We start from the raw sequence: 26,794 nt of genomic DNA, 5'->3' as shown, positions 1-26,794 counted from the left end.
GGTATAAAAAATACGAGTCTAATATTTTTTGATAAAGAAGAAATATACCAATTTTCATGAAATTCTGAGACTCACTATCACTTTTTTCTATGGAACTGCTGTATAATGCTATCAACTTGAAAAATTAACAAAAAAAAAAAAATAAATTATGCAAGTTATCAATATATATACAGGGTGTTTGGTTCCGGGTTTTACATATTTTCAGGGTAGATAGGTCTCCTAAAGTTATGAAAAATAGGGTCGGAAATGACTGCTAAGTGAGTTATTCAACATTCTATGTGTTTTTTATTGCCAACTTTGGTTAGCTATTTTTTTTAAATCGTAATGTGGTTTTCCGATTTCAACATACTGAATGAAAGATTAAAGTCTTAGATATCATTGCTCTTTAGTAATAATGCGTAAAAAGTAAAGAACTCGATTGAAGTTAATTATCATACATTAAAATTGAAAAGTATGTTGAAAATAACAAAAAAACTGGTGAAATTTCATACATTTTAGTGTTTTTAAGTTGAAAATTTTCATTACTGTTAATTTAGTTGTTCTACAAAACATTCTTCATGCAGTTTTCTAGATTTGTGCCTTTGGTAGTAACCTTGTAGGCTTTATGGTTTCTTCGTAATTATTGATTTAAAACAGCCATAAAAACTTGTAAAGTTTTCTTAAAATGCGCTATGGTTACCCTATTTGTTCGAACGTTCGGCTGTTGCAGTGGACTACGTACATGAAAATTTGTTAGCATGTTATTGTAAATGTTGAGCTTCATTCTTAAATATTGATTACCGCACATATTCTGCGCCGAAAGAAAACATTACTGCGGAGATGTTTCGCGGTATCGAATATTGCTCAGTCTCAGCAGAAAACACAACGAGAGACACCGAATCGGCAAATTCTGAGAGCGGAAGGGAGAGAAGTAGGTAGGGGAGAATGGTATAACACGCACCCCCTGGGCAGAACGCACCAGCTGACTTTTATTTGCGTTTTTCATGGCTTTTACGTAACTTTTTTGTTGTCTTTTCAAGCAGCACTTCTAGCATAGCATCTGAACTCAAAATCCTGCATGATAAATCCTTGAAATAGATTAAAAATTCCAAGAAAAACTCAAAATAAAATGAAAAAGTGCGTCTTACCCCGGGGGTGCGTTATGTACTGTTCTCCCCTAGTGGTAATAGACGAGTGCACGGATGGATTTGAGTTCACTCACTCGACAAAAAGTGACTCAACAGCGGGGCCCTGTTTACTAAAAATGAACGCATGAATAATGCTCGCGTAACATTTGAAAATGGATTATCAATTTTTCTAAACAACTTGAAAGGTCCTTTTCACGAGAACCGAAGTATGCTTACGGAAACCAAGAGAACTATCAGGAAGGGGAGAATTTCTCCTAACCGATGGTGTTGTTAGTTTGCGTGGGCATATTCGGTTCGCGCGAAAAGGGCTTAACAAGTTTTGTGTACAAAAGTTGATAGGCCCGTTTCAAATGTTACGCGAGTATTATTCTTGTGTTCATTTTTAGTAAACAGGGCCCCGCTGTTGTGTCACTTTTTGTCGAGGGAGTGGACTCAAATCCATCCGTGCACTTGTCTACAATGCCTTGTTCAGACTACAGAGTTATAACATGTTATAGCGCTATCTTGATGGTGGTTTATGTGTTGCAATTATTTGACAACCGTTATAACATGTTATAACTCTCCAGTCTGGACAGCGTTTAAGTCGATGTCCCTTTTATTTCATAGCACTCGCAGCTCAGCTGCGGTGCTGTTTCAATGGAGGAGTGTGGAGCTCCGCTGCTTCTGCATACACACTTAGATTTTTTACAGGAGTCAGTATTTTTACTAGATTTCTGGATTTCTGACTAGGTTAAAATTCAAATGACTGTTATTCGTAAAGATTGGAAAAAATCGAAATTTTTTATTTTTCATCATTACACGGGGTTAGGCTGGTGCCGGTGGTGTAGTGGTAAGCGTGACTGCTTTCTAACACCCCAATGGGTCTGGGTACAATCCCAGCCAAGGTCGGTGGGATTTTTCTGAGGCATAAAAATCTCTGGTCACGTCTTCCTTCGGAAGAAAAGTAAAGCCGTTGGTCCCGGCCCATGTGTGTTGAATGGGTGCGATATCCTACGCAGGTGTGGAAGCTGCCTTCCTGCACATTCGATTGCCGTCAACGAATGGCAATCGATGTCCGTCGGTGATTGGCACTAGATTGCGGAACAGAGACCGACGTTAAATAAAGGAAAGAAGATCATTACACGGGGTTAACAGAAGTTAGTCTGTAAATTTTCGTAACACATATTCTCAACTTTGATTTTTTCACAGAATTTTTAAATTTTACCAAAGAGGTCCACAATTAAAAAACTTGGTAAAAATTACTGACTCGATAAGTGTGTACTGATGTATGGTTGGTGAAGAGGCTAGCATCTGGAGGGTAATCTCGGGCTAGTGAATGCCACACATCCCCACTTATAATTCAGTAATACACTATTTATTCATATTTGTTTGATATGTTTACAAAGTTTACAAACAGAAATGAGCATTGCAGTGTAGTTACCAATTTTCCAAGTCATAGATTTCAGACAACTGTTTAAAGTCCCAGATTTTTTATAACGGAATCATGAACAAAAAACCAAAGACCACTATGATAAACGCGGATCTTTACATAGAAATTGTTTTAAGGTGATACGATCCAAAACCTCGAGCTCTGGTTCCACTTCGCTTTTTGATGTATGCAAAATTAAGGGTCATGAAGCACGTTTATTTGAATTGTTATAGTCGTTTTTTGTGACGAATCTTTGTTCCATCTCCCATGTACCCATTTCAGATTTATTGGGGTTTTGAAGAGGTTCAGCTTAAATTATTATATATTACGTATGTAAGACCTTTTTTGAAATACTGTAACCTAGTATGGAATCCGTACATTGCCGTACACGAGGAACGCATAGAATCCGTCCAAAAACAATTCTTTTTACATATATGCCCTTCGCAAACTGAATTGGACCGCATTTCTTCTTCCATCATATGAAGCACGTTGCATGCATCAACTTACAAACACTCAAAAAACACCACGAATTTTCAATGGATTACTTCATCAATGTAGTTATTTCACATCGCATAGAATCATCAGAAATACTTTCACAATTAAACTTCTACACACCCTGTCGGCATCTGAGAACACACAAATTATTCTCAGAAAATCACACAGAACAACTTAGGCAAAAAATGACCCCTTCAATCCAATGATGCGGCAGTATAATCTACACTGTCAAGTCATTAGCATCACTATGTCAAAAAAAGAAAATAAAACTCGGCTAAAACTTAATAGAAATAATGCATAGTATGTAAGTGAAGCATTGTAACCATTGCATGTAGTCTACTTTTGCTTGACAAAATAAATGAATAAGTTTATAATGCTAAAAATGGACGTGTAGACCATTATAAAACCAGGAATGTTTGTTGCTTGGGAGGCTTGTATGTGTTGGTCTCTGAGCCCCATAATTGACATGATGTTTTGTCGTGTGTATGTTTTGATTATCCTAATCAAGTCAACCGTTAATTTATATACTAATGAGCAACCACAACTTCTGCTGAGCGTCGATAATTCGATCAACCACTAAAACAATATTTTTACCGCTAAAAATAAAGGTTTCACAAACACTCATTCATCATCATTATTTTTGACAAACAGGTGTAGCATCGTCTGCCCACAACCTCCCACCCTCCAAGATGAATGTCAATAATGGCAAATGGAAATGGAGAGCTCTTACCCAGTCTTTCACTGACACGCTCTCACTAATAGCACACTTCATCAACCGCAAATTACAGTCCACTGATCCCGTTGGAGTCCGTCCGCTGTCTGCCACCATCTGCATCATCCGCAACGACGAAGGACCCGCAGGATTGTGATAATATTTCAATTTGCATGCAAATCTGCCACGCTAATTTATCACATCCTTCATCTCCGCTCGGTGCTCTCCTCAGTCAACGAATGGCACACTCGCTGACGGCCGCTCAGGATTCATGAGAAAAATGCAACCATTATGGAATGCTGTTTACCAAGTCCGGGCTAAGATGTCCAATTGCAATCTGTTAATGTGGTCCAGCAAGAGATTCATTGAGCAATGAATTATACCAATCAGATCATCAATGTTCATTTTGAAATGCGTCAAGTTAATCGATTGTCCATTTAAGCATTCGGATTGAATGTGATATGTGGGTCCTTCTGTAATGTGATAGGTTGAATAGTATGCAAGTGGTGAGTTCGATTATTGTCATTAATGCATGTGCTCGCAGAACACACAGTTGAGAGTAAACGTATGTTCCAGTAGGAAGAACTGGCTGTGATGGCTTGCATATGACATTACTAGCAGTCACCTGTGTCTCCGTTAGCGAGTGTTTTATGACTGACAACCCGGCAAATGAACTGTTGATGGATAATCGGGCGAATAATCGGATTGTGGTGAATGCGGTAGGATGATTTCCATCGGTTTAATTAAAGCTGAGCTGTGGAGCAGATTGAACTTATAAGGGAAAATGCTCTGAGATCGGCCTAGGATCTGGAGAATGATGAAATCTCATGAAGTAATCAATATATTTTGGATTTCAACGTACGTACACACATTTTGAAAGGTACAGAAGATGCGTTGCGCTTGATTTATCACTGCTGGTACGCTTGGATTTTAATATTTTGGAGAGCGTTTACTCAACTTTTTGACAACCATTATTCTGTCAGTCGCACTGAATAACAGCAGCCAATAAACGTTAATGTCACTTATATGCAAATATTAATCAATTTTCAACTTGTAGCTACAAAACAACTGCTGAGTAACATTAACATCCAAAGTGCTTTTTCAACAACTAAACAACCTGTACTCAGGTAATAAACTGGGATAGCGCTACTTGGAAGCATTTTTGAAGTCATCTAGGTTTTTTTTAGACTTGTACTCCGCTCTTTTACTTAACTAACCAGTCGAGAAAAGTGATTTATGTGCACTATTATAAAGCCTCTACTCAGCCATCTTGTAGTAAAAGGCATGGATATTTGTTTACGTCAGTTCAAAGTGTAGCAAAGTTTTCTATTGTTTTTTGTTGGGGGGTTGCGTCCATTATTTGAACTTTTATGGTACCCCTGTTTACTTTTTGTATCATGAAAGTTGACCACCATTTAATGAGTGGACAGCTAATTGCCTGGAAACGTCCTTTCCCAGTCAGGTATGATATGGTTTATGATACCAACTACCTCTCCAGGATTAGCAGACCAAATTCCACAAGGTTGTAAGATAACACTACGAAGAAATTTAGATTTACGCCTGTGTAATGCACCGCAACTGCAGAGCAGATGTTTCGAGGTTTCACGTTCAAAGCTCCAGAAACGGCAGACATCGCTCTGAACCCGACCAATGTTCTTCAAATGATATCTACTCGGACAGTGCCCAGTTACTAGGCCAGTGTATATACTAAAAGCTCGTTTATTGAGCTCCATGAGCTTTTTGGTATGTGTTACATTTGGAGTTATAAATCTTTTCAACTGGTTGCACTTCGTGACGGCCATCCAGTTGGCCATCACCCTTTGTTCTTCCCAGCGTTTTAGTTCCATTTTTACTGTACATTTTGATATTCCACAGTTGGTTCTGGGCCAATAAACGGTGAATTGGAACCTAATTTGCGAGATCGTCTGCCCTTTTAAAACTCCGAATACGGTGAGTAAAAAACTTTACGCCGACTACGAAGCCTGAACGGTAATTCGATTTCGTTTCCTTTTTCTGCTGCTTGCATGTATTTTTTTTCTTTGACATAAAACCACCGCGACCAGTAATTTGATTTATTGTGGTAGCTTGCATGTATTGGTCAAACCGACAATATTTCAAGAAAAAAAGTATCCCATCTCCAACACGCAATCAGTACACTGAAGTCTTGTTGACGTAGGACTACGTCTTTGATTTCTATATGGAAGTACACTTTGTGAAAACCGAAAATGGAACATGTAACAAATTAAGAAAGATTTTGAACGTTAATAACTCAGCTGCCCCTGGTCCAATTTCAATAATTTTATCAACAATCGATCAGAAATATGGCTACGCATCTATAACAATGCTTCCGAATGTTGATTTTCAACAAGAAACTATTAAAAACTGGTAAATATCCAGCATTGTCCAAAAGCGTCGAATAAGCTAACAAATCCATCAATTACCTACATGCATATGCTGCTTCCCCAGCACAGTCGTCAGAGAGTAGTAAGTAGACGAAACAAGAGGATGGTATTGCGTAATATTTTGCACTTTCATCGCCATATTCAGAACCAAACGCAAATTCTTCGAGGTAACCACCATCCGTCGTCTGGCTCGCCGTGGCGGTGTCTGACGTATCTCCGGTCTGATTTACGAGGTGTGCTGAAGGTGTTCCTGAAAAATGAGATCCGTGATGTTGTCACCACTAAACACGCCAAGCGTAAGCGGCCATGGATGTCATCTACGTTTTGAAGTGACAGAGACGCACTCTGTTTGGTTGCCGAGGTTAGATCATCACCAACTTTGGCAACAAAACGGCTCTTTTCAGGGTCACCAAGCTTATTACAGTAAAGAGTAAGAATAGAATTTTTCTGCCTGTTTGTCCATATTCAGAACCAACGATCACACAAAATGCTCATGTAATCAAACTGGAAGCAGGGGTACAAGCTATTTTGATCAACTTTGAATCGCCACGGCCGGATATTTTCGATGGAAGAAGCAACAATCTAGCATCTAATTCGACGAAGACGGCAGGAAACATTTGTGAAGCAGAGTTATTTACGAAAGAAAGTGTCGATGAAGAAAATCGATCAATGTAGATAGGACCTATTGAAAAGTGACGAGAGATTTGTTTTCCGTACTGAGCTCCAATGCTACCGACGCCAGGGAGGCAGCTCCCACACCTTGACCCTACATATCGACCCATCAACTCATGAACCGGGGACCAACGGCTTTACTTCCTGAAGGAAGGTGTGATCAGAGATGTTATGCCTTAGAACATGCCGGTGGCGCCGACTGAAATTGGACCCAGGCCTGCTGGGGTGAGAGGTAATCACGCTAACCACTACACCACCGGCGCCGATATCTTTCAAGGTGATATCACGGCGAATTAGAACGACCCAAATTTGAGTTTAGTCAACTCATAAATCACATGAAGTGCAGGAACTCAGCGATGAGTAAATTTGCCTCATGTTTTCCCACGTTTTTCCAGAATTTTCCAGGGAAAAATTCCCGAATTTGAGAAAAGTAAAGATTGGATTCACTCAGTCTATTGGTACTACTCCGGGACTGAATAAAATTTTCGTCAATTTCCTAATTTTCTGGAAGATTTTTTAGATTTTCCACAGGAAACCATGAGACACCATGTGTTCCTCCACTTTTAGCGATTATGAGTGAACTAAACTCAAATTTGGGTCGTTCTTATTCGCCGTGTGTGTGTGTATGTGTGTATTCAATCTAACCCCCACTGGCCGGCAGTGGTATTATGGAAGAAATTTGCTTACAACAATCCTTGATGTTATAATTTGAAGCAAGTTTAGTCCGGGAGTTAGAAAGCGATAGCTCTACTGCAGATTCAGCAACCCATTTCAGAATGCCTGGTAATTCACGTCCATTCCGAGGTTACTTTCACATACAATAAGCCCCGCATGTAAACACTACCGTTATCATCGTCGTTCTTATTCGCCGTGTACGCAAAAGGAAAAGAGCCAGTGTCGCTACTTGATAGCAAACTACTCATAATGGGAGGAGTCTTTGTAGCTTTTATACCACTTGGTTGCACATCATTCTGCTTTAACCTGAAAAGATATAAAAGAGCCCTGCTGTATGGCATTAGCTCATTCGCTGCCAGACTGTTGAGCAGTTCAGTCGATTTGAATTCTCTCTAGTTTCGTTCGTTCTTTCGCAAGTCGAATTAGCTCCGCGTTGTATAGTGACGCTCTCGCTGACCCAGCCATGGGTAAGAAATCGCGCGGTAACGCGAGTGCCGGTTTACCGGGAAAACAGACTCTCCCAGGAGACGGCGCGACCACCGAGAAGAAGCAGAAGAAAACCCCATTGCCCGTCCCGACAGGCGTTGCGGACCCGCAGCCGGGGCCTCCCGGAACTAAACGACCCAGACCTGAAGACATCAGCGCCACCGCATCGGCAGCAAAAAAGCTGCTGAGCAACAATCCGTTCTCCGCCCTGCAGAACGGAGCCCAGCCGCAGTCGGACCCTGAGACGGTGCCTAAAAAAGTTAAGTTGCCACCCTTCTATGTGAAGGGCTTCCCTCCCGGGCTATGGGAGCAGCTGGATTTCTACATTAAGCAGGGCCTTCGCTGCACCATTCAATGGTGCACGGAAGGCTACAAACTGATGGTCTCGGCCGAAAATCACTACAACGCAGTCCAGGCCCTCTTGGACAGGATGAAGCTGGAGTACTTCTCCCACGACGTCGAGGCCACCAAGCCGCTGAAAGTGGTGCTGCGCGGGCTCCACGACATGGACACCACCACCTTAATGGACGAGATTAAGGCGAACGGCCTCAAGCCGGTCGAAATCCACAAGATGACCCGCAGCAAGGCCATCAAGTATCGTGACCAGCTCTACTTGGTCCATCTGCAGAAGAACTCCACAACCGTGAAGGATCTCCATACGACACGCACACTGTTCCACATCGTAGTGAAGTGGGAGCGGTATAAGCCAACCCACCGTGGCGTCACTCAGTGCTCGAACTGCCTATTGTTCGGGCACGGCACCAGGAACTGCCGCATGGCCAGCCGCTGCATCAAATGCGGTAAAAACCACAAGATCGACGACTGCGACAGCATCGAGGAAGCCGCTCCCACATGCGCCAACTGCGGTGCTGCCCACAAGGCCACGAGTAAGGCCTGTCCGAAGCGGGCTGAATACGCCGAGATCCGGAAGAAGGCCTCGTCCAACAACCAGCCCGGTCGCAAGAAGGTCCCGGAAAACAACGCGCAGAACTTTCCTCCGTTATCACCGGTCCAACCACGGCCAATTCCAGTGTTGGCGCCGCTCCCGCTCAACCAACAGTTGGCTGCTGCCCAGTCGGCTGCCGCTGCAGTACCCAGTCAAGCCTCCGGCCCATCGACGGATCCCCCTGCTCCGGGATTGGCCGGTACAACCGGTGAAGCTACAGACGATTCTCCGCTGTCAACGGATGAGATCGTCACACTGTTGGCCCAGGCCATCATCATTAAGCGCACCTGCGCAACAAGAACACAACAGCTCCAAGCTATCATCTCCTTCGTCGCTAATTATGGACCGTGAACCCATAAAGATCGCCAACTGGAACGCTCGCTCCGTAGGGGCGAAAAACATTGAGCTTGCAGACTTCCTCCGCAAGCACGACATCGACGTGGGCCTTCTCACCGAGACTCACCTCAAGACCGGTGACAGCTTCTGGCTGCCCGACCACAGCATTGTCCGGCTTGATCGCACCAGCTCCAGGGGGGGCGGTGTCGCGGTCATCATCAAGAAAGGCATCAAGTACTGCACCCTACCCCACTACCGCACTTCCATCATCGAGGCCGTTGGCATAGAGGTGGAAACATCGACCGGAAACGTCCGGTTCATCGCCGCCTACTGCCCCCGGCAATGTACCGTTAGCAATGGTACAGCACAGCAGTTCAAGAACGACCTTGCCATCATAACCCACACCAATGCCCGCTTTGTAATCGGAGGGGACCTGAACGCCCGGCACGAGGCCTGGCGGAACTACCAGCAGAACCAGAACGGCCGCCTGCTATTCGACCATTCCCAGCATGGTCTCTATTCCGTCTGGTTTCCGGACGAACCAACCTTCACATCACCGACGGGCAACCCATCGACGCTGGACCTGTTCTTGGCAAACACCAGATTAGCCAAGCCGGTTGCCGTCAACGACCTGAGTTCGGACCACCAACCGGTGCTGACCGAGCTGGGCTACAACGTGGCCCCTGCACCGTGCCAGCGGAAGGACTACCATCGAGTCAACTGGGTTCAGTTTCGACGCGTGGTCGACCGCCACATCGACGACAACCCACCGCTCGACACAGTGGATGACATCGACCGGGCCCTGGAGGGTCTCCATCAAGCCATATCCGTGGCTGACGAAGAGTGCGTTCGACGAGTTCCTGTGAGGGGTAAGTTTCAAGCAATTGATTCCCACACCAAACTCTTGATTCGGCTCAGAAATGTTCGTAGACGCCAGTTTCAGCGGACTGGGGATCTGCAGCGTAAATACGAAATGGTCGATCTGAATCGGCAGATCGCTTCCAGAATGGTCTCAATCCGGAACGAGAGTTTCGGGCGGCTCGTTCAGAACCTGGACGACCGTTCCAGACCATTCTGGAAGGTTGCCAAGGTGCTGAAGTCTCACCCCAAGCCCATTCCACCACTTAGAGTCAATGACGAACGGCTTATCACCAACGAAGAGAAGGCCAATGCGATTGGGGAGCACATTGCCCAGTCGCATTTGCTTGGCTCTAAAATCCCAAGTCCACTCGAGAACCAGGTTGCGCAGTGCGTCCTGACGTTAGATGCCTCCCCTTGTGCCGTCCCTCCAGAAGAACGGATTACAGAGGAACAAATTTGCTCAGCGCTGAAATACAGTAAGAACATGAAGGCTCCCGGGTTTGACGGAATATTCAACCTAGCGTTGAAAAATCTCAGCCCGAGGGTGCACTCGCTGCTAGCTGCCACCTTCAACAGATGCTTGGAGCTGCACTACTTTCCAAGCATCTGGAAGGTGGCAAAAATCATCCCGATCCGCAAACCTGGGAAAGACCCTTCACTACCGTCAAGCTACAGACCGATTAGCCTGCTCTCAGCGCTGAGCAAGCTGTTCGAAAAATTGATCCTCAGCCGACTAAACAAGTTTGTGGAGGAACATGACATTCTTCTTCCGGAACAGTTCGGGTTCCGTAAAGGGCATTCCACCAATCATCAGCTAGTGCGGGTGATGAATAACATCCGGAGTAACAAAGCTGTATCCAAGTCCACAGCCATGGCCTTGTTAGACGTCGAAAAGGCGTTTGACAATGTCTGGCACGACGGACTTATATACAAGCTTTGTAACTCTAACTTTCCACCATACCTTGTGAAAATCACCCGTAACTATCTCCAGCAAAGGTCGTTCAGGGTGTCGTTGAATAGTTCCCTTTCGGGACAATTTCCGATCCCAGCAGGTGTTCCGCAAGGGAGTCTGCTGGGACCACTGCTTTACAGCATCTACACGTCGGACATCCCTCCTCTAGGAGACGGTTGCGTGTTCTTTCTGTTTGCAGATGACACCGCGATAGCTGTCAAGGGTAGGATGCCTCGTGAAATTACGAACAAGCTCCAACGATGCCTTGACACCTTTACTGATTATGCCACCACGTGGAAAATCAAAATCAACGCCTCGAAAACCCAAGCGATCATGTTCCTTCACAGACAATCATTAAAACTTAAACCGTCTCCCTCCTGTACCGTAATAATGGATGGTACAAGGTTCGAGTGGTCCACTGATGTTACTTATCTCGGGATGTTGTTCGATGAGAAGCTCCTGTTCCGCTCGCACATAGAGAAAACCCTAGTTAAGTGCTCCGCCTTGGTTAGGTGTTTGTATCCGCTCATTTGCCGCAGATCCCGCCTCTCAAGGCAAAACAAACTGGCTGTTTACAAACAGATCATAGCCCCCGCGATCTTCTATGCCACCCCGGTGTGGGAATCGTGCGCTCAGACCCACAGGAACAAAATCCAGGTTGCACAGAATAGAGTGTTGAGGATGATCCTAGATCGTCCATTCGACACAAGAATAGCAGACCTCCATCAAGAGGCAGAAATTCCCAAAGTAGATTCCAAAATTGATGATATGACAACTAAATTTATTCAAAAATGCAATCTTTCTGAACATGCTTTAATAAGCAATTTGTACATAGTAGGTTAAGTGTATATAGTAGAGTAGGTTAGTTTTAAGCTGTAAATAGTAGTATTAAGTAGTTTCTCTTCAAATTCTAAAAACAAAACAAACCAATCCCACCAAGGTGGTCGACCGTGTACTAAGTCTAGGACTAATTCTGTAAAACAAATTTTGAATTTTGCCCATACCTAAAGATGAAGAAATCATTAAATCACTTAGTAAAAATTTATATGGTAATCGTCCAAGTTAAACTAAAATAAAGATCATTTAAACGATGGCATTAGCTCATTTTCGCTTCGGACGGCGTGGTGAGCAGCTATAGCAGCAGTAGGAAGGTGGTGGCTAGTCCACTCCTTCACACCCAACAAGCAATAATTTACTGGTCGTGGCAAAGGAGGAAAAGGTCTGGTAAAGGAGGTGCCAAGCGTCATCGCAAAGTTCTTCAAGTTAACCACCATCCGTCATCTGGCTCGCCATGGCGTTTTCAAACGTATCTCCGGTCTGATCTACGAGGTGTGCTGAAGGTGTTCCTGGAAAATGAGGTCCGTGGTGTTGTCACCTACACTAAATACGCCAATCATAAGTGGCCATGGATGTCCTCTATAATAAAACGGCTCTATTCAGGGCCATCAAGCTTATATCAGTAAAGAGTTGGAATAGAATTTATCTGTGCCTGTTTGTTCATATTCAGAACCACAAGCCCCCAACGACCACGACGACAAACTTGGAAGCAGGGGTGCAAGTGATTTTGATCGATTCTCTTAATCAACTTTCTCTTTGAAAAAAATACTACAAATTTGGTACGCCTACAATTCAAAAACGGAAAGAGTTGAGATAATAGATAATTGATCAATTAAAAGAACTAAATGCTCTTCACATTTATTCCGTCCACTAGCGGTGCTACGTCAAGCTTCCGTTCGTGCCCCTAGGCACAGACCCTTCTACTTTTTTAATTTGTATGGGCTGTGGATAATTACGACGGTCTCTCTGCTATCTAGGTACATGAATTGATGGCTATCTAGGTACATGAATTGAATAAAGGGTTTTACGGCTCTTTCAGTCTTTTTAGTGCAGCAAAAACGTTATATTGCTTCAACTCTCCTAGGTTCATACTCATCACTGGTCCTCTTTGGAAGTATTGTAAAATGCTTAGGTGATCAACCAGGTCACCAGGCATGACTTTTTTTAGACCTTTTGAGCCTTAGAGCACTTCTTTCCGCTTCTAGTTGCACGTATTCATGCAAGGGCAGTAGATTGAGAATTGCATCTAACGCTTTTGATGGGGTTCTGCGCATCGCACCCGTTATAGCAATACCCGCTAGACGTTCTAGTTTTGCCAGCTTCTTCTGGGCGGTAGTCTCTTTCGTTTTTGGCCACCACACTAACGAAGCATAAGTTACTTTTGGACGGATTACTGATGTGTAAATCCACATTTTCATTGTTGGTTTCAAACCCCATTTTCTACCAACAGTTTTGGAGCATAACCAAAGGGCACAGGTTGCTTTGTTGATAACAGAATCAATTTGAGCATTCCAATTCAACTTGGCATCCAATATAACTCCTAGGTATTTGACCTGTTCACTAAGATGGATCTGTTCTCCTCCAAGCTTGCACTCCTTTAGGTTGAACTTCCTCTTTCTAAAAAAAAAGGAACAATTACTACTTTGAACGGATTAATGTTTATGCCCTCCTTAATACACCAAGATTAGGTAAACTTTAGAGCATGTTGCATTTTTTCTCTGAAATGATAGCGTCAAACTTTCCTCTAACTACGATGACTATATCATTCGCAAAGCCCACAACTTCGAAACCTTCTTAGAAGATCATCTACAACTAAAGACCACATTAGTGGTGAGAGGACTCCTCCTTGAGGAAAGCCTTTCGTTGCCTTTACTGTAATAGAAGAGCTTCCCCGCCCAGAAGTGACTTTTCTTTTTGCGAGCATAGTATGAATCCAGTTGACGATGTGCGTGTCAAAGTTCTTTTGCTTCATGGCGTCAACCATACAAGAATATGATGCGTTGTCAAAAGCTCCTTCAATATCCAAGAAAGAACAAAGTGCAATTTCTTTAACTGAAAGTGATTTTTCGATTTTAGTTACCAAAGTATGGAGAGCAGTAACTGTTGATTTTCCAGATTGATAGGCAAACTGAAAATTAGATATTGGATGCGTTAACATGTGAGTTGAATTGATGAAGTCATTCAACACCTTTTCCATAGTCTTCAGTAAAATTGATGAGAGACATATAGGCCTACATGCTTTTGGCTGCGTTTTATCACGCCTCCCGTTTTTCGGTATGAATATAACTCTTACCAATCTCCATTTTGATGAAATGTAGTTAAATCTTAAACTCACCTTATACATCTTAGTTAGAGACGGAATCAGCATTGCTTCACCGTTTTGAAGTAGTGCCTGAAATATGCCATCCACACCCGCAGATTTAAAAGGCTGAAAAGATATTACAGCATTCTCCACTCAGGCAATTGTGAAAATTTCATCAGCTATATCTGGTATGGTGTTTTCTGTTCTCTGAGACACTGACGAGGTCTCTATAGAACACATTTCACCAACAGAATCAGAATTATTCGATTCCACACACAATACCGAACCTGGAAAATGTGTTTTCATAATTAAATTTGAAGTTTCAGAGGGAGATTTGGTAAAACCTCCATCATGACATTTAATCCAAGTTCAATCTTATGGTCTTTCGCAAGAGTTTAATGTAATCTTGCGATTATAGGAGCACTGCTTATGTATTCACACATTTGAATCCAAAACCGTCTCTTAGAGTTCCGTATTTCATTATTATATTCAGATAGGGTTTTCTTATATTGAGTCCAATCAGAAGTGATTTTCGCCTTATTGAACATCTTACGTGAAACTTTCCCAAGGCGTTCCAATTTCAAATTCCACCACGGCACATCCCTGTTAGAAGACGACCGTGTGATAGGACAGCTACTGTTGTAGGAATTTATAATTCTTTCGTTTACCTTTTCAGAAAATGATTCCAATTGTTGGATAGAATCAATCTTTACGTCGTTTGTAAATATATCTGAATCTAAGCACTGTGCATATTTATCCTAGTTTGTTTTCCTAGGATCTCTAAATGCAGAAGGTGGTAAATCACCTTCACCCCATTCAAAAATAATGTGTTTATGATCAGAAAGTGAGATTTCATCTGACACACGTCAATTTCGAATCTTCTAAGAAATTGCAGTGTTGCAAAATGTCAAGCCTAAAACTTCCAGTCTAATGGCATTTGAAAAAGTACACATTTAGAAATAACTAATCTTACACGTAACAGAATCCATCTTTGACATAAAGGATGAGACGTAAACAAACATGTCATGTAAAATTAAGTGCTCCGAGTTGAAAAGTTCGTTACTCGACGAAAAGTACGTTTGATTGGGCTGAATTTCGCGTCTATTATTATTAAATTTTATGTCAAAATTGACGCTCGTATATGTCAGTCTCAGAACACCTAAATTTACATGATTTTTTCTAAGTGTATAGGTTTATTTCATTTTTTGCATATGTCTATATTATAAGATGAGAGAACTTCCAAAAGGCACTCACCTCGACTGTTGATGTCGATACTACCCCACACGGTATGATGCGCATTTGCATCACAGCCAATGATGAACGACTTGTTGTATTCTCTGCAATATTGGACAATATTGGAGGTACCTCAGGAGCATCACCAGGAAAATAAACCGAAGCAACCACAATATCGGTTTTTCCCTTGGTGGTTGGTACCTCAACCATGACTGTGACGATGTCCCGTTTGATGAATTCTGTAATAGGGTAGCATTTCAACGTTTTATCAACCAGAATAAGCAGTTCTAGGTCAAGTCTGCTTTTCGTCATAGTATAACTTACATGCATTTATTTCAATTCCTTGTATTTTTTTCTCTGTTGGACCACGGCTGTTGAATAAGCGCCATGTCCAGCTCCTCCATTTTTAACCTTCGACTCAATACAGCAGAAGCACCTTTTGCATGGTGGAGGTTCACTTGCCGGAACTTAATGGGTTTCATTTGCTTCTTAGATCGCTCATCTTTGCCTTTGGGGCGAGCGATAGACCCATCGTTTGATACTCGAGTTTTGATTTTCCATAACTGCGTTTCAATAAATCGGAAAATCAGTACGAAGTCACGTTCCGACAGTGTCTTTAGCGAATCAGCATCAACATTTAACGTCCACTTGGCAGCGATTCAATATTTTCCAGCCATTTGCGCTCAAACCATTTTTTTGACTCTCAATGAGTCTTTTAAGCCTCTCATCGCTGAAGTCTGCACTTAGTGGGAAGAATGCGTGGAATATTTCCGGACGAGGGACCTCCTTCTAGTCCAGGACAATAAGCTCGGCATTTTCCCAAGGGGTGAGTACTTTTGTCACATCTTTAACCTTTTAGCCTTGCAAACCAGGGACAAATAAAGGGTGTCCACGATGAAATTGCCACACTATGAAATTGCTCTAACTTTTTAACCGTTGGGTAGAATTTAATGAAAATTTGGGTGGATTTAGTTCATAGTGCATTATTCACATCCTGCAAGTTTTAAAGTCCTGTGATCAAAACTCGGGGAAATGGAGTCGAAAGAACAGCTCGTGCGTGATAAAATCCTGCGCATTCATCACGAGAACAAGGATCTCTCGCATCGTTCCATCGCTAAAACGTTGGGAATCGCGAATTCCACGGTGTCGCGAGTGATTTAGCGGTTCGAGGAACGGTTGACCACCGATCGGAAGCCCAGAAGTGAAGGAAAAAGTATTCCGTACAACACCAAAAATCACAACCGCGTAGTTGGGGCCTCCAACCGAAATCCGAACGCCTCCGTTAGGGATGTGGCTAAGAAGCTGCACCTAAGCCGAAGTTTTGTCCAGAAGGCCAAAACTAAGGCTGGGCTTCGAACGTTCAAGGTACAAAAGGCCCCTAATCGCGACGAGAAGCAGAACAAGTCCGCCAAAACCCGTGCCAGGAAGTTGTACCTCAACATGCTGATGAAAGTTGAATGCTGCATCATGGACGACGAAACATATGTGAAGGCCGACTTCAAACAGATCCCCGGCAACCTGTTTTTCACGGCCAAGGATAAGTTCAGCGTTCCGGAGCATGTCCGCACTCAGAAGATGTCCAAATTTGCGAAGAAATTCCTGGTTTGGCAAGCCATCTGCACGTGCGGGAAGCGGAGTGCACCTTTCGTGACCCAGGACACGATGAACGGACAGGTGTACATAAAAGAGTGCCTCCAGAAGCGGCTGCTTCCTCTCCTGAAGGCCCACAACGTCCCAACAATCTTCTGGCCGGATTTGGCCTCATGCCACTACTCCAAGGACGTGCTGAAGTGGTATGCGGACAATAAGGTCAATTTCGTGCCGAAAATGTTCAACCCTCCCAACACTCCGGAGCTCCGCCCCATCGAGAAGTACTGGGCGATTATGAAGCAGCACCTTCTTAAACGACCTAAGGTAGTGAAGACAGTCGAGGAACTGAAGAAAGTATGGGTTTACATGCAAAAAACGGTTGATTCACAGGTTGTGCAGAATCTTATGGCCGGGGTTAAGGCCAAGGTGCGGGCATTTGCGTATGGACTATAAATAAAATACGAGTAAAATGGTTAAATGAAGTTTAATAGTTATTTCTCAATCCCTGAAAATTTGATGGCAATCGGATAAAAACTCGAATTTTGCGAATCAATTTTGTGTGTGGCAATTTCATCGTGGACACCCTTTAACCTTGCTTGTAGCTGCATTTTGTGAACTTTGGTTTTATATTCTCATGCCTTTGCTCCTCGACTTTTTAAGAGCAGATCATCCTGTACAGCACGGTACGTTTTTAACGATTTCTCGACAACGATACAACCTATCGACTTGATTCCAATCACATTATCCGTTTCAAGCTATTTGTAATCGAATGGCATACTTAAAAAAAATCACAATTTTTGGTGTAAATACAGAAATTTTTAAAATATGTCTATATGGACCATATCATGCTTTAATTACAAATGGCATCAAAATCTGATTTTTTTAAAACATTTAAGCATGCGAAAAATCATCGTAGGTTTTTTTTACACGGTTTTTTTTTTTACACGGACCGTATCCCCCGTGTAAAAAAAGACCTGAGTGTATATGTATTGGTTTTCCTTCGATTCTAAACAACTTCTTACAATAAACGGTTTTAGAGATAGAATTTTTTGAAAAATTCATATGTGGAAATACATACGACCTTTTAAAAAATTAATCTTGATGGTCTTAATGGTCTCGAGATCAGTGGAAAAATCATAATCTCCCATACTGAAGACACGTTGAATGTTTTATCAACATCGGAGGGGCTCGTATCAAGTCGTTTGCTCATTTGACAGATAATTGCTTATATGCCTGTTCGTGAATGAAACCGTGCATAGCATACATTAGGCCTTCACCATAAATAAGGCGAATTCGAACGCTGATAACTTGTCAGAATTAACTCAGATCGACTACCGATCTTCGGCAAAGTTGTTCGCCAAATTGTAAAAAGGTTTTTCGATTGTCACACTAAGAATGTTGCGAAATTGGGATGAAAGAGATCGATCCAAGATCGCCCACTCCTAAACAACAAACTCCGAAGAACAACTGGAGAATTGATGCAATACAGCGTTTTTGCTGCATGTACAGACTGAAAAATCCGAATAAACTCAGATCATACAACTCGCTTTGAATCGTTTCTTAACCCTCCGTTACTCGCGCTGTTGTACTTTGTACAACACACATGAGTTTTCCATTGCCATTTTGTTGCTAAGTTGCCAATCGATCTGAAACCAACGAGTATTCCTCAAAAAACTTGTTTTTAAATAAACAAGCTAAACTTTTATCACAGTTAACCCCCAAAAAATGCCTATAATAGAGAAAATGTGAATGGAAACAGCGTAAACGGTGTCCGTACCACGTGGGATTTGACTTAATTGGTTACAACATGGAAAATATCGAGATCCTGACCAGATAGAAAGTTACTGTTTTCGGCAAAGTTGTTCTATAGACTATAACCTTTTCGCTGGTGGAGAGTAGTTCAGAATTTTCTCACTACGTAGCGCTAGAATACATGTGAAATTCTCGTATGTGATATATCTCGAGATCCTGACCAGATAGAAAGTTACTGTCTTTCACAAAGTTTTTCAGAAGGTCAAAGCCTATTGCTTGGTGCTCAATAGTTCAGAATTTGCTCACTACGCGAAGCTAGTACACATGTGAAATACTCATATAAAATATCTCGAGTTCCCAACCAGATAGAAAGGTACTTTCTTCGGCATAGTTGTTCAGGAGGTCAAGGCTTTCTCGCAGATGGACAGTTGTTCAGAGTTTTCTCACTTAGCGGCGCTACTATACATGTGAAACTCTTGCATATAAAATATCTCTAGATCCTGACCAGATAGAAAGTAAATGTACTCGACAAAGTTTTTCAGGAAGTCAAGATCTTTTTGTTGGGTGACAATATTTCAGAATTTTTTCACTATGCGGCGCTGATGTACGTGCCTTTCTCGCATATTCAATAGCTCGAGATCTTGATCAGCTAGAAAGTTACTGTCTTCGGCAAAGTTGTTAAGGGGTTCAAGATTTTTTGCCTGGTAAGCATTATTTAAGAATTTTCTCACCACGTGACGTTAGTATACATGTACACTTCTCAAATATGCTATATCTCGAGATCCTGACCAAATAGAAAGATACTGTCTTCGGCAAAGTGGTTCAGGAGGTCAAGGTCTTTTGGCTGGTGGACAGTAGCTCGAGATTCTGAACAGGTAGAAAATTATTGTCTGCGAAAAAGTTGTAAAGTTGAAAAAGTATTCTTGACCCCCTGAACAAGTTTGCCCAAAACAGTAGCTTTTTATCTGTTTAAGATCTCGAGCTATTGTATATGCGAGAATTGCATGTGTATACTAGCAACGAGTAGTGAGAAAATTCTGAACAACTGTCCACCAACGAAAAGATCTTGACTTCCTGAACAACTTTGCCAAAGACATTTACTCTCTATTTGGTCAGAATCTAGTGATGTATCACATGCGAGAACTTAACATGTATACGAGCACTACCTAGTGAGAAGATTCTGAATTACTGTTCACCAGCAAAAAGGCTATGATCTCCTGAACATCTTTGCCTAAGACAGTAACTTTCTATCTGGTCAGGATTTCAAGATATTTTAAATGAGAATTTCACGTGTATACAACCGCCGCATAATGAGAAAATTCTGAACTATTGTCACCCAACAAAAAGATCTTGACTTCCTGAAAAACTTTGTCGAATACATTTACTTTCTATCTGGTCAGGATCTAGAGATATTTTATATGCACGAGTTTCACATGTATAGCAGCGCCACAAAGTGAGAAAACTCTGAACTACTGTCCACCTGCGAAAAAGCCTTAACCTCCTGAACAACTATGCCGAAGACAGCACCTTTCTATCTGGTTGGGAACTCGAGATATTTTATATGAGTATTTCACATGTTTACTAGCGTTGCGTAGTGAGCAAATTCTGAACTATTGAGCACCAAGCAATAGGCTTTGACCTCCTGAAAAACTTTGTGAAAGACAGTAACTTTCTATCTGGTCAGGATCTCGAGATATATCACATACGAGAATTTCACATGTATTCTAGCGCTACGTAGTGAGAAAATTCTGAACTACTCTCCACCAGCGAAAAGGTTATAGTCTCTAGAACAAATTTTCCGAAGACAGTAACTTTCTATCTGGTCAGGATCTCGAGATTTTCCATGTTGTAACCAATTAAGTCAAATTCCACGTAGTACGGACACCGTTTTACGCAGCTTCCATTCACATTTTCTCTATTATCCGCATTTTTTGGGGGTTAACTGTGATAAAAGTGTAGCTTGTTTGGTTAAAAACAAGTTTTTTAAGGAATACCCGTAGGTTTCGTATCGATTGATAGCTCGGCTACAAAATGGCAATGCATAACTCACACTGTTGTACAAAGTACAACGCGCGAGTACTCGTGTTACAAAAGTTGCCGCGAGTAACGAAGGGTTAATTTATTTATTACTTTCTCAGCGGATTGGTGAACCATCTTGTTTTGACACAGCCGATCTCATTATTGATTGCTACACAGCACTGAAACACTGGCAGAGAGGTATCAAACGTGTTTACCGAAGTGAAAAATTCGTCCAACTTCATCGGGGCTGGTTACCTTGGTAAATTTCTGTGAAATATAATTTCCACCGTTACTTTTATCCCCGGCGTGATATTGATCCGTTTGCTTTGGAATATGCTGTATCGTTCGAGCTAAAATAAGCTAAAATATTTCAACACTCACACTGCATGTCTCAAGCGTTATTTATTGAGTAAGTAAGATGGAGCCTAGTCGGTAAATGCATGGTATTTACAAGGATGCTACGGGTTCGATTCCCCGTCCGGTCGAGGAAATCTTTCGGTTTGGGAATTTCCTCAATTAATAACTGTGAAAGTGCATCTAAAACATTAAGGTGAAATCCGGCCAAACGCTCGCTACATAAGCATAAAAAGCATATAAGAAGAAGAAGAGAAAAAAGGAGTGTATAAGTCACAAAAGCACCCATTACCACCACCCACCCACAAAATACACCTTATTTGTTCCAAATAATAACTTAAAGTAACCCAACAAACAATCGCCTATTGAAGAAACGCCATCTTGGCGATTTTATTCAACTGCATACTTGATAATACTTTTACAATCATTAATAATAACTTCTGTTCAGGCTTTGTTCACACAAATCTGAAGAATTTGTGTTGGTGTTGTGTTGGTTAAGGTATGTCGAGAAGCTTTTATTCGACTTCCATGAGTTGTAACAGAGCTTATTCGATCAATTTTTTTTTTATTATTCAGCGTTATTGGACATTTTTGCTTCCTTAAACAGCGATGATGTATACGCTGGATTATCATTATCATGTGAAGTAAAGTTTAAATTAGACACTATATTATACATTTATCAAACGATTATTCAACTGCAAGAACATTACCCTGAAAATAAAGAACGGTAGCGACAAGACAGAGTAGTCTTTTCTCATTAATGATTGTTTTCATTATTTCTGACGAAGCACGCAACCACACACAACACAGATCTAGATTTTTTTTTTCAAACATATATATGTCCGTTGCATGGGTTTTGAACCATGCACCTGCCGATCACCAGTCGCTTGCCTTGCCATCTGAGCTATCCTAGAATACATCATATGGGCTGCTCAATATTCAATAAAAGCTTGCTTGAAACTGAATATCACTCCCTATCGTCCCAGTGGGAAACATTAATTTTCAAAAATCAAAAATCAAAAATTTGTTAGAACTAAATATTAATAAATGCAATTCTATATCGTTCACAAGAAAGCACGCTGTAATACACAACACAATTACTCTTGGTCAGAAAACAATCCAAAGATCCTATCAAGTCAGAGACTTAGGTGTTATCCTCGACACCAAGTTAACTTTTGTTGATCACTTCAATAACATTATCTACAAAGCAAGCACATGCTTGGGTTCATTAAAAGATTTAGTTTGCACTTCAATGATCCCTACACAATCAAAACACTTTACGTAGCAATATTGTAGCATAGTTTGGGCTCCAAATCATGATACACATGTAAACCGCATTGAATCAGTTCAAGAGCAGTTCTTGTTGTTTGCTCTAAGAAAGTTGGGTTGGACGAGTTTTCTACTTCCATCTTATGAATCGCGTTGTATGCTAATTAATTTAAATGAGCTCAAAAAGCGAAGCGAGTTCACAATGATTGCTTTTATAAACAATGTGATTTCGCAAAGAGTTAACAGCCCAGAGATTTTGGAAAACATCAATTTTAATGCTCCCACTCGCTCACTGCGGAATAGAAATTTGTATAGCATCAACAATCAAAGAACAGACTATGCCAAAAACAGCCCACTGAATAGAATGATGTCTTGCTGTAATACATACTGTGAATATATTGACATAACAATGAATAAAAGTACGCTTAAAAAAACTTAAATAATAAAATATAAATGTTATGCAAGTACTTGAAGTAAAATGGTAACAATTAGCGTTTAAGTAAAATTGTAAAACGGTCTACACTGATTGACGACAAACAAATAAATAAATAAATAAATAAATTCATTCATCGTTGTTTTATATGAGACCAATTCTACCGTTTCACCTCTCCAATTTCCAAGGAAAGGATGCTGGATTATCTAGCTAAATCAATAAATTTGTTGTCGTGAGTGATGTGATCGATGATTACGATTTAGAACACAAGTAAAAAAAAGGGTTGAGCTTGCGATTGAACTCGCGAACTTCAACTTGGAAAGCGGAAGCGGTATCCACTACTCTACTGATTTCGTCTTGTTCTTAGACTGAACCAGTGTTGTGGAAAAATTAATCTAATACGTCGTTTATAAAGCATTTACAAAGCATGCTATTCAAACATGGACGCCTAGTAGTATAAGAGTTATTTTGCTGACTGTATTCACCTTTATACAGCAATATTGTAAACCAAGACAATGAAATCTAATAATGGAGTTGGTAAACATTTTTTTTTTTTTTCCTTTGGTTTGTTTTTTCCGTCGATCTTGTTTTCCGTGCTGAGCACCAATGCTACTGACGTGCAAGGAAGGCAGCTCCCACACCTGGACCCTACCTATCGACCCATCAACTCATGAACCGGGGACCAACGGCTTTACTTCCCATCCGAAGGAAGGCGTGATCAGAGATGTTATGCCTCAGAACATCCCGGCGGCGCCGACTGGGATTGAACCCAGGCCTGCTGGGTTGAGAGGTAATCACGCTTACCACTACACCACCGGCGGAAAACATTTATAAGACGTCTAATAAAACATTTTATTAAATCAATTGCAAACAGTCGAATTAAAGCGTCAATGTATGTGCAAATTACACTTATTTGTTATTAGATCAAACTTCTGAATCTGAATCAAGAAGAAAGTCAACGTTTATAAAGCTTTTAATAAGTAACTTAATCATATCAGAAAAAAACAGCGGAATAAAGGCGCATCTGTCGATCTCAACGAGCTTTTTTCAGCACGTAATTCGACATACTCTTTTATTCAGCATTGTATATTGTTATACAGCAATTATTCAATATGTATGCTAATTTGTGACTTTGAATTGTTTGTTGAGAAGCTCGTTTAAAACATTTTCCAAACGAATCTATCTGAAAATCCAGTTAAACCTCAGTTGCACTCTAAAGCATAGGTTTCGGTCACACTCCAAAATAAATTTCAATCAAACTTGTTACCCATCGTGGAATAAAAAAAAACTGCAATCTAACAAGACAAACGATCACTTGAAACCAATTTCGTTGCCGGTTCTGCATTTTTCATCCTCTATTTCGAAAATATATGTACTTTGCTTCTGCCGAGAACCACCACCGCCTGTCTTGCATTGGCGCTGCAGAGAAAGACAATTTCCAGATTGAAAAAAAAAATGAAAACTTCCTATATAAATATAGGAAATACGGCTCATCCCGGACCGCAAAACGCAAGCTCTGCAGCAGGAAAGTGTCAAGTGGTAGGTTAGGTGCAGGAAAATGAGGGCGAGAAAAGTTTTTAAATCTCCGCGTATGAAACGTGTGAATATGAACAGACATGTAGGTATATGAACACACACGTTGCACGCTTCGTAATGTGTGCTCTTCTCGGCTGACAATGGATGACAGGAAGCCAGAAATGGCTTCGCGGAAATGGGATTTTTTATGCTCAAATTGATGATTTATGACTGGAACGTTGCTCTGGAGAGCTTAAAGTTGCTTACGTATCTACACATAAGGAAAGCGAAGCACGTGTTTGACAGGAATTGTATGCTTTGTTGCGTGTTCAATACGGCGAGGACCAGTCCAAATTTGGCTTGCTAAATACTTCAAATTTAATACTTAGCTTAGACTGACTGCACATCATAATCCGTGACTGTGCAACTTTCAATGACTTCAAATGTTTAAGGATCAATAACAGAGCCGGCCACGTCCTTGCAATCAGGTGGGAATGGGAATGGATGTGATCTTTGCTGAATTAGGGACCGAGAATATTACGGGAGAGATATTTTGTTAGAGGGTTATGTTTGTATGATCGGGATTCTCCTTGATAAGCGATGTGATTATAATTTTGATACAATGTGTTGTTACGTTTTTTTTAATAAAACACATTTAAAAAAAATCTGTGTTATAATGTATTACAACATTCTTAGATTTGCCCTGAATACAAGCTGAAAATAGTGAACTATGCATTTAAATTTAACCCTTATGGGTACCCATTTTGATGTTTGAATTGAAATAAGTCATGTACGTGATGTTTATCGCTATGAAGGTTTCTGTCATCTTGTAAAATACTAACACAAACGATCTGGTGAAATTTCAAGAAATGTGGGTGAAGGAGGCGTTAATCAGGGTACCCCTTGAACGGATGACGGAGTACCCCGGTACCCACGCTTTTTTACGAAGCGTAGACAACAATGTTCTGCAAAGTTGTAGGTTTATATAAGAACTGAAAGATGATATGCATGATTTACAGAATGGGCCACCCAAAGTCCCTGGAACAGGTCCCGGAAACAACGGATGAAGTGGCCAATCTTTGATTTCAACAGAAGCAAACGTGCAGCTCATCAGAAATATCAGGAATAGATGAACATGTCATTAGACACCATGCTAATTGACAGTGACAATGGCCACCCAATGTCGTTGGAACAGTTACCGGAAGCCCTGGTGGAAGTAGCCACCCTCTAATTAAAAAAAAACTAGCCATGCGACATTTAAAAATTTTCAGAATTTGATAGACAGGTGACAATGGCTACCCTATGCCCCTGGAACAGGTTCCGGAAGCCCTGGTAGAAGTGACTGATCTCTGATTTCAACAAAAACAAGCGGTGCGGCACATCCAAATTTTCAGAAATCCATGAACAATTCATTATAGACCATGCCAATTGAGAAAAATGACAATGGCCACCCAATGTCCTTGGAACAGGTTCCAGAGGCCGCTGAGGAAAATGTCTTTCTCTAGTTTCAGTAGAAACAATTTTTTTCCTTGATTTGTTTTCCGTCGATCTTGTTTTCCGTGCTGAGCATCAATGCTACCGACGCCAGAGAGGCAGCTCCCACACCTGGACCCTACCTATCGACCCATCAACTCATGAACCAGGGACCAACAGCTTTACTTCCCTTCCGTGTCAACCGTTCATCACTTTATATAATTTAAAACAAAATCTGCCCTTTTTGCTCTGCTCTCAAAATTGTTTTCAGGTATTAGAAATCCTTTGTGAAGCTAAATTTGATTTTTTGTCTCCAGGAGTTCTTGCCCAACCATTTACAACCTACATTCTACTTACATTGCCATGGCGTAATTGGATTTATTATGTCCTTACTGGGATGTTACGCTGGCTCTCAATTTAGTGTTCTTTGAGCACTTCCACAGTTGTTAATTGTGAGTTTTCTAATTGGGATTCCTAGACCAAACCGGGAATCGAACTCAGCCACCTCCAGCATGGTCTTGCTTTATAGCTGCACCTTTAATGACTGAGGAAAGGGATGGGAGAGGATATATTGCTTCCAAAAATCTCTCGTTGGTGGCCCTAATTCTACTCAATATTCAACTCGACTTGGCCCATACACAAACCGGCGGTGGCAAAAGCATTACGAGCTAATCTCTATTTTTATGTTTTCCCCCCTCACTGTTTCAGACACCGGAGGACTGCTCAGCCGGATCCAGCTGCATCCCGACCACAATCTCGTGGGAAGGCACCGCCGACATCCAATCCGGTGACGTGTTGATTGTGGAGATTGACGATAAGCACTTGATTCCATCCAATTATAACAAATCTGCAGAAAGGTAAGTTTGCTATAGCTACCACGAGCAACAGAGTAAATGAAAATGAGCTTCCATTACCAGGGGTTTTTTTTTTTAGTTGTGAATTTTG

The 26,794-nt window shown here is 41.5% G+C and overlaps 1 protein-coding gene across 2 annotated transcripts in view; it reads left to right on the top strand.

The window, feature by feature from the left end:
* Positions 1 to 26,794, top strand: part of wry (weary) — a 565,654-nt gene that overhangs the window by 346,636 nt on the left and 192,224 nt on the right. For both annotated transcript variants that reach the window (XM_065232870.1, XM_065232868.1), the window contains exon 3: positions 26,558 to 26,706. In XM_065232870.1, the coding sequence (XP_065088942.1) occupies positions 26,558 to 26,706 (149 nt within the window). The remainder of the gene's footprint in view (positions 1 to 26,557; positions 26,707 to 26,794) is intronic.

This window comes from Ochlerotatus camptorhynchus, unplaced genomic scaffold, assembly GCF_037179485.1.
Source record: "Ochlerotatus camptorhynchus isolate MF236.1 unplaced genomic scaffold, CSIRO-AGI_Acam_v1.1 ptg000379l, whole genome shotgun sequence".
In the NCBI taxonomy this organism is placed as follows: Eukaryota; Metazoa; Arthropoda; class Insecta; order Diptera; family Culicidae; genus Ochlerotatus; species Ochlerotatus camptorhynchus.
The sequence above is the reverse complement of the archived record's forward strand: the minus strand, read 5'-3'. Positions and strand labels throughout refer to the sequence as shown.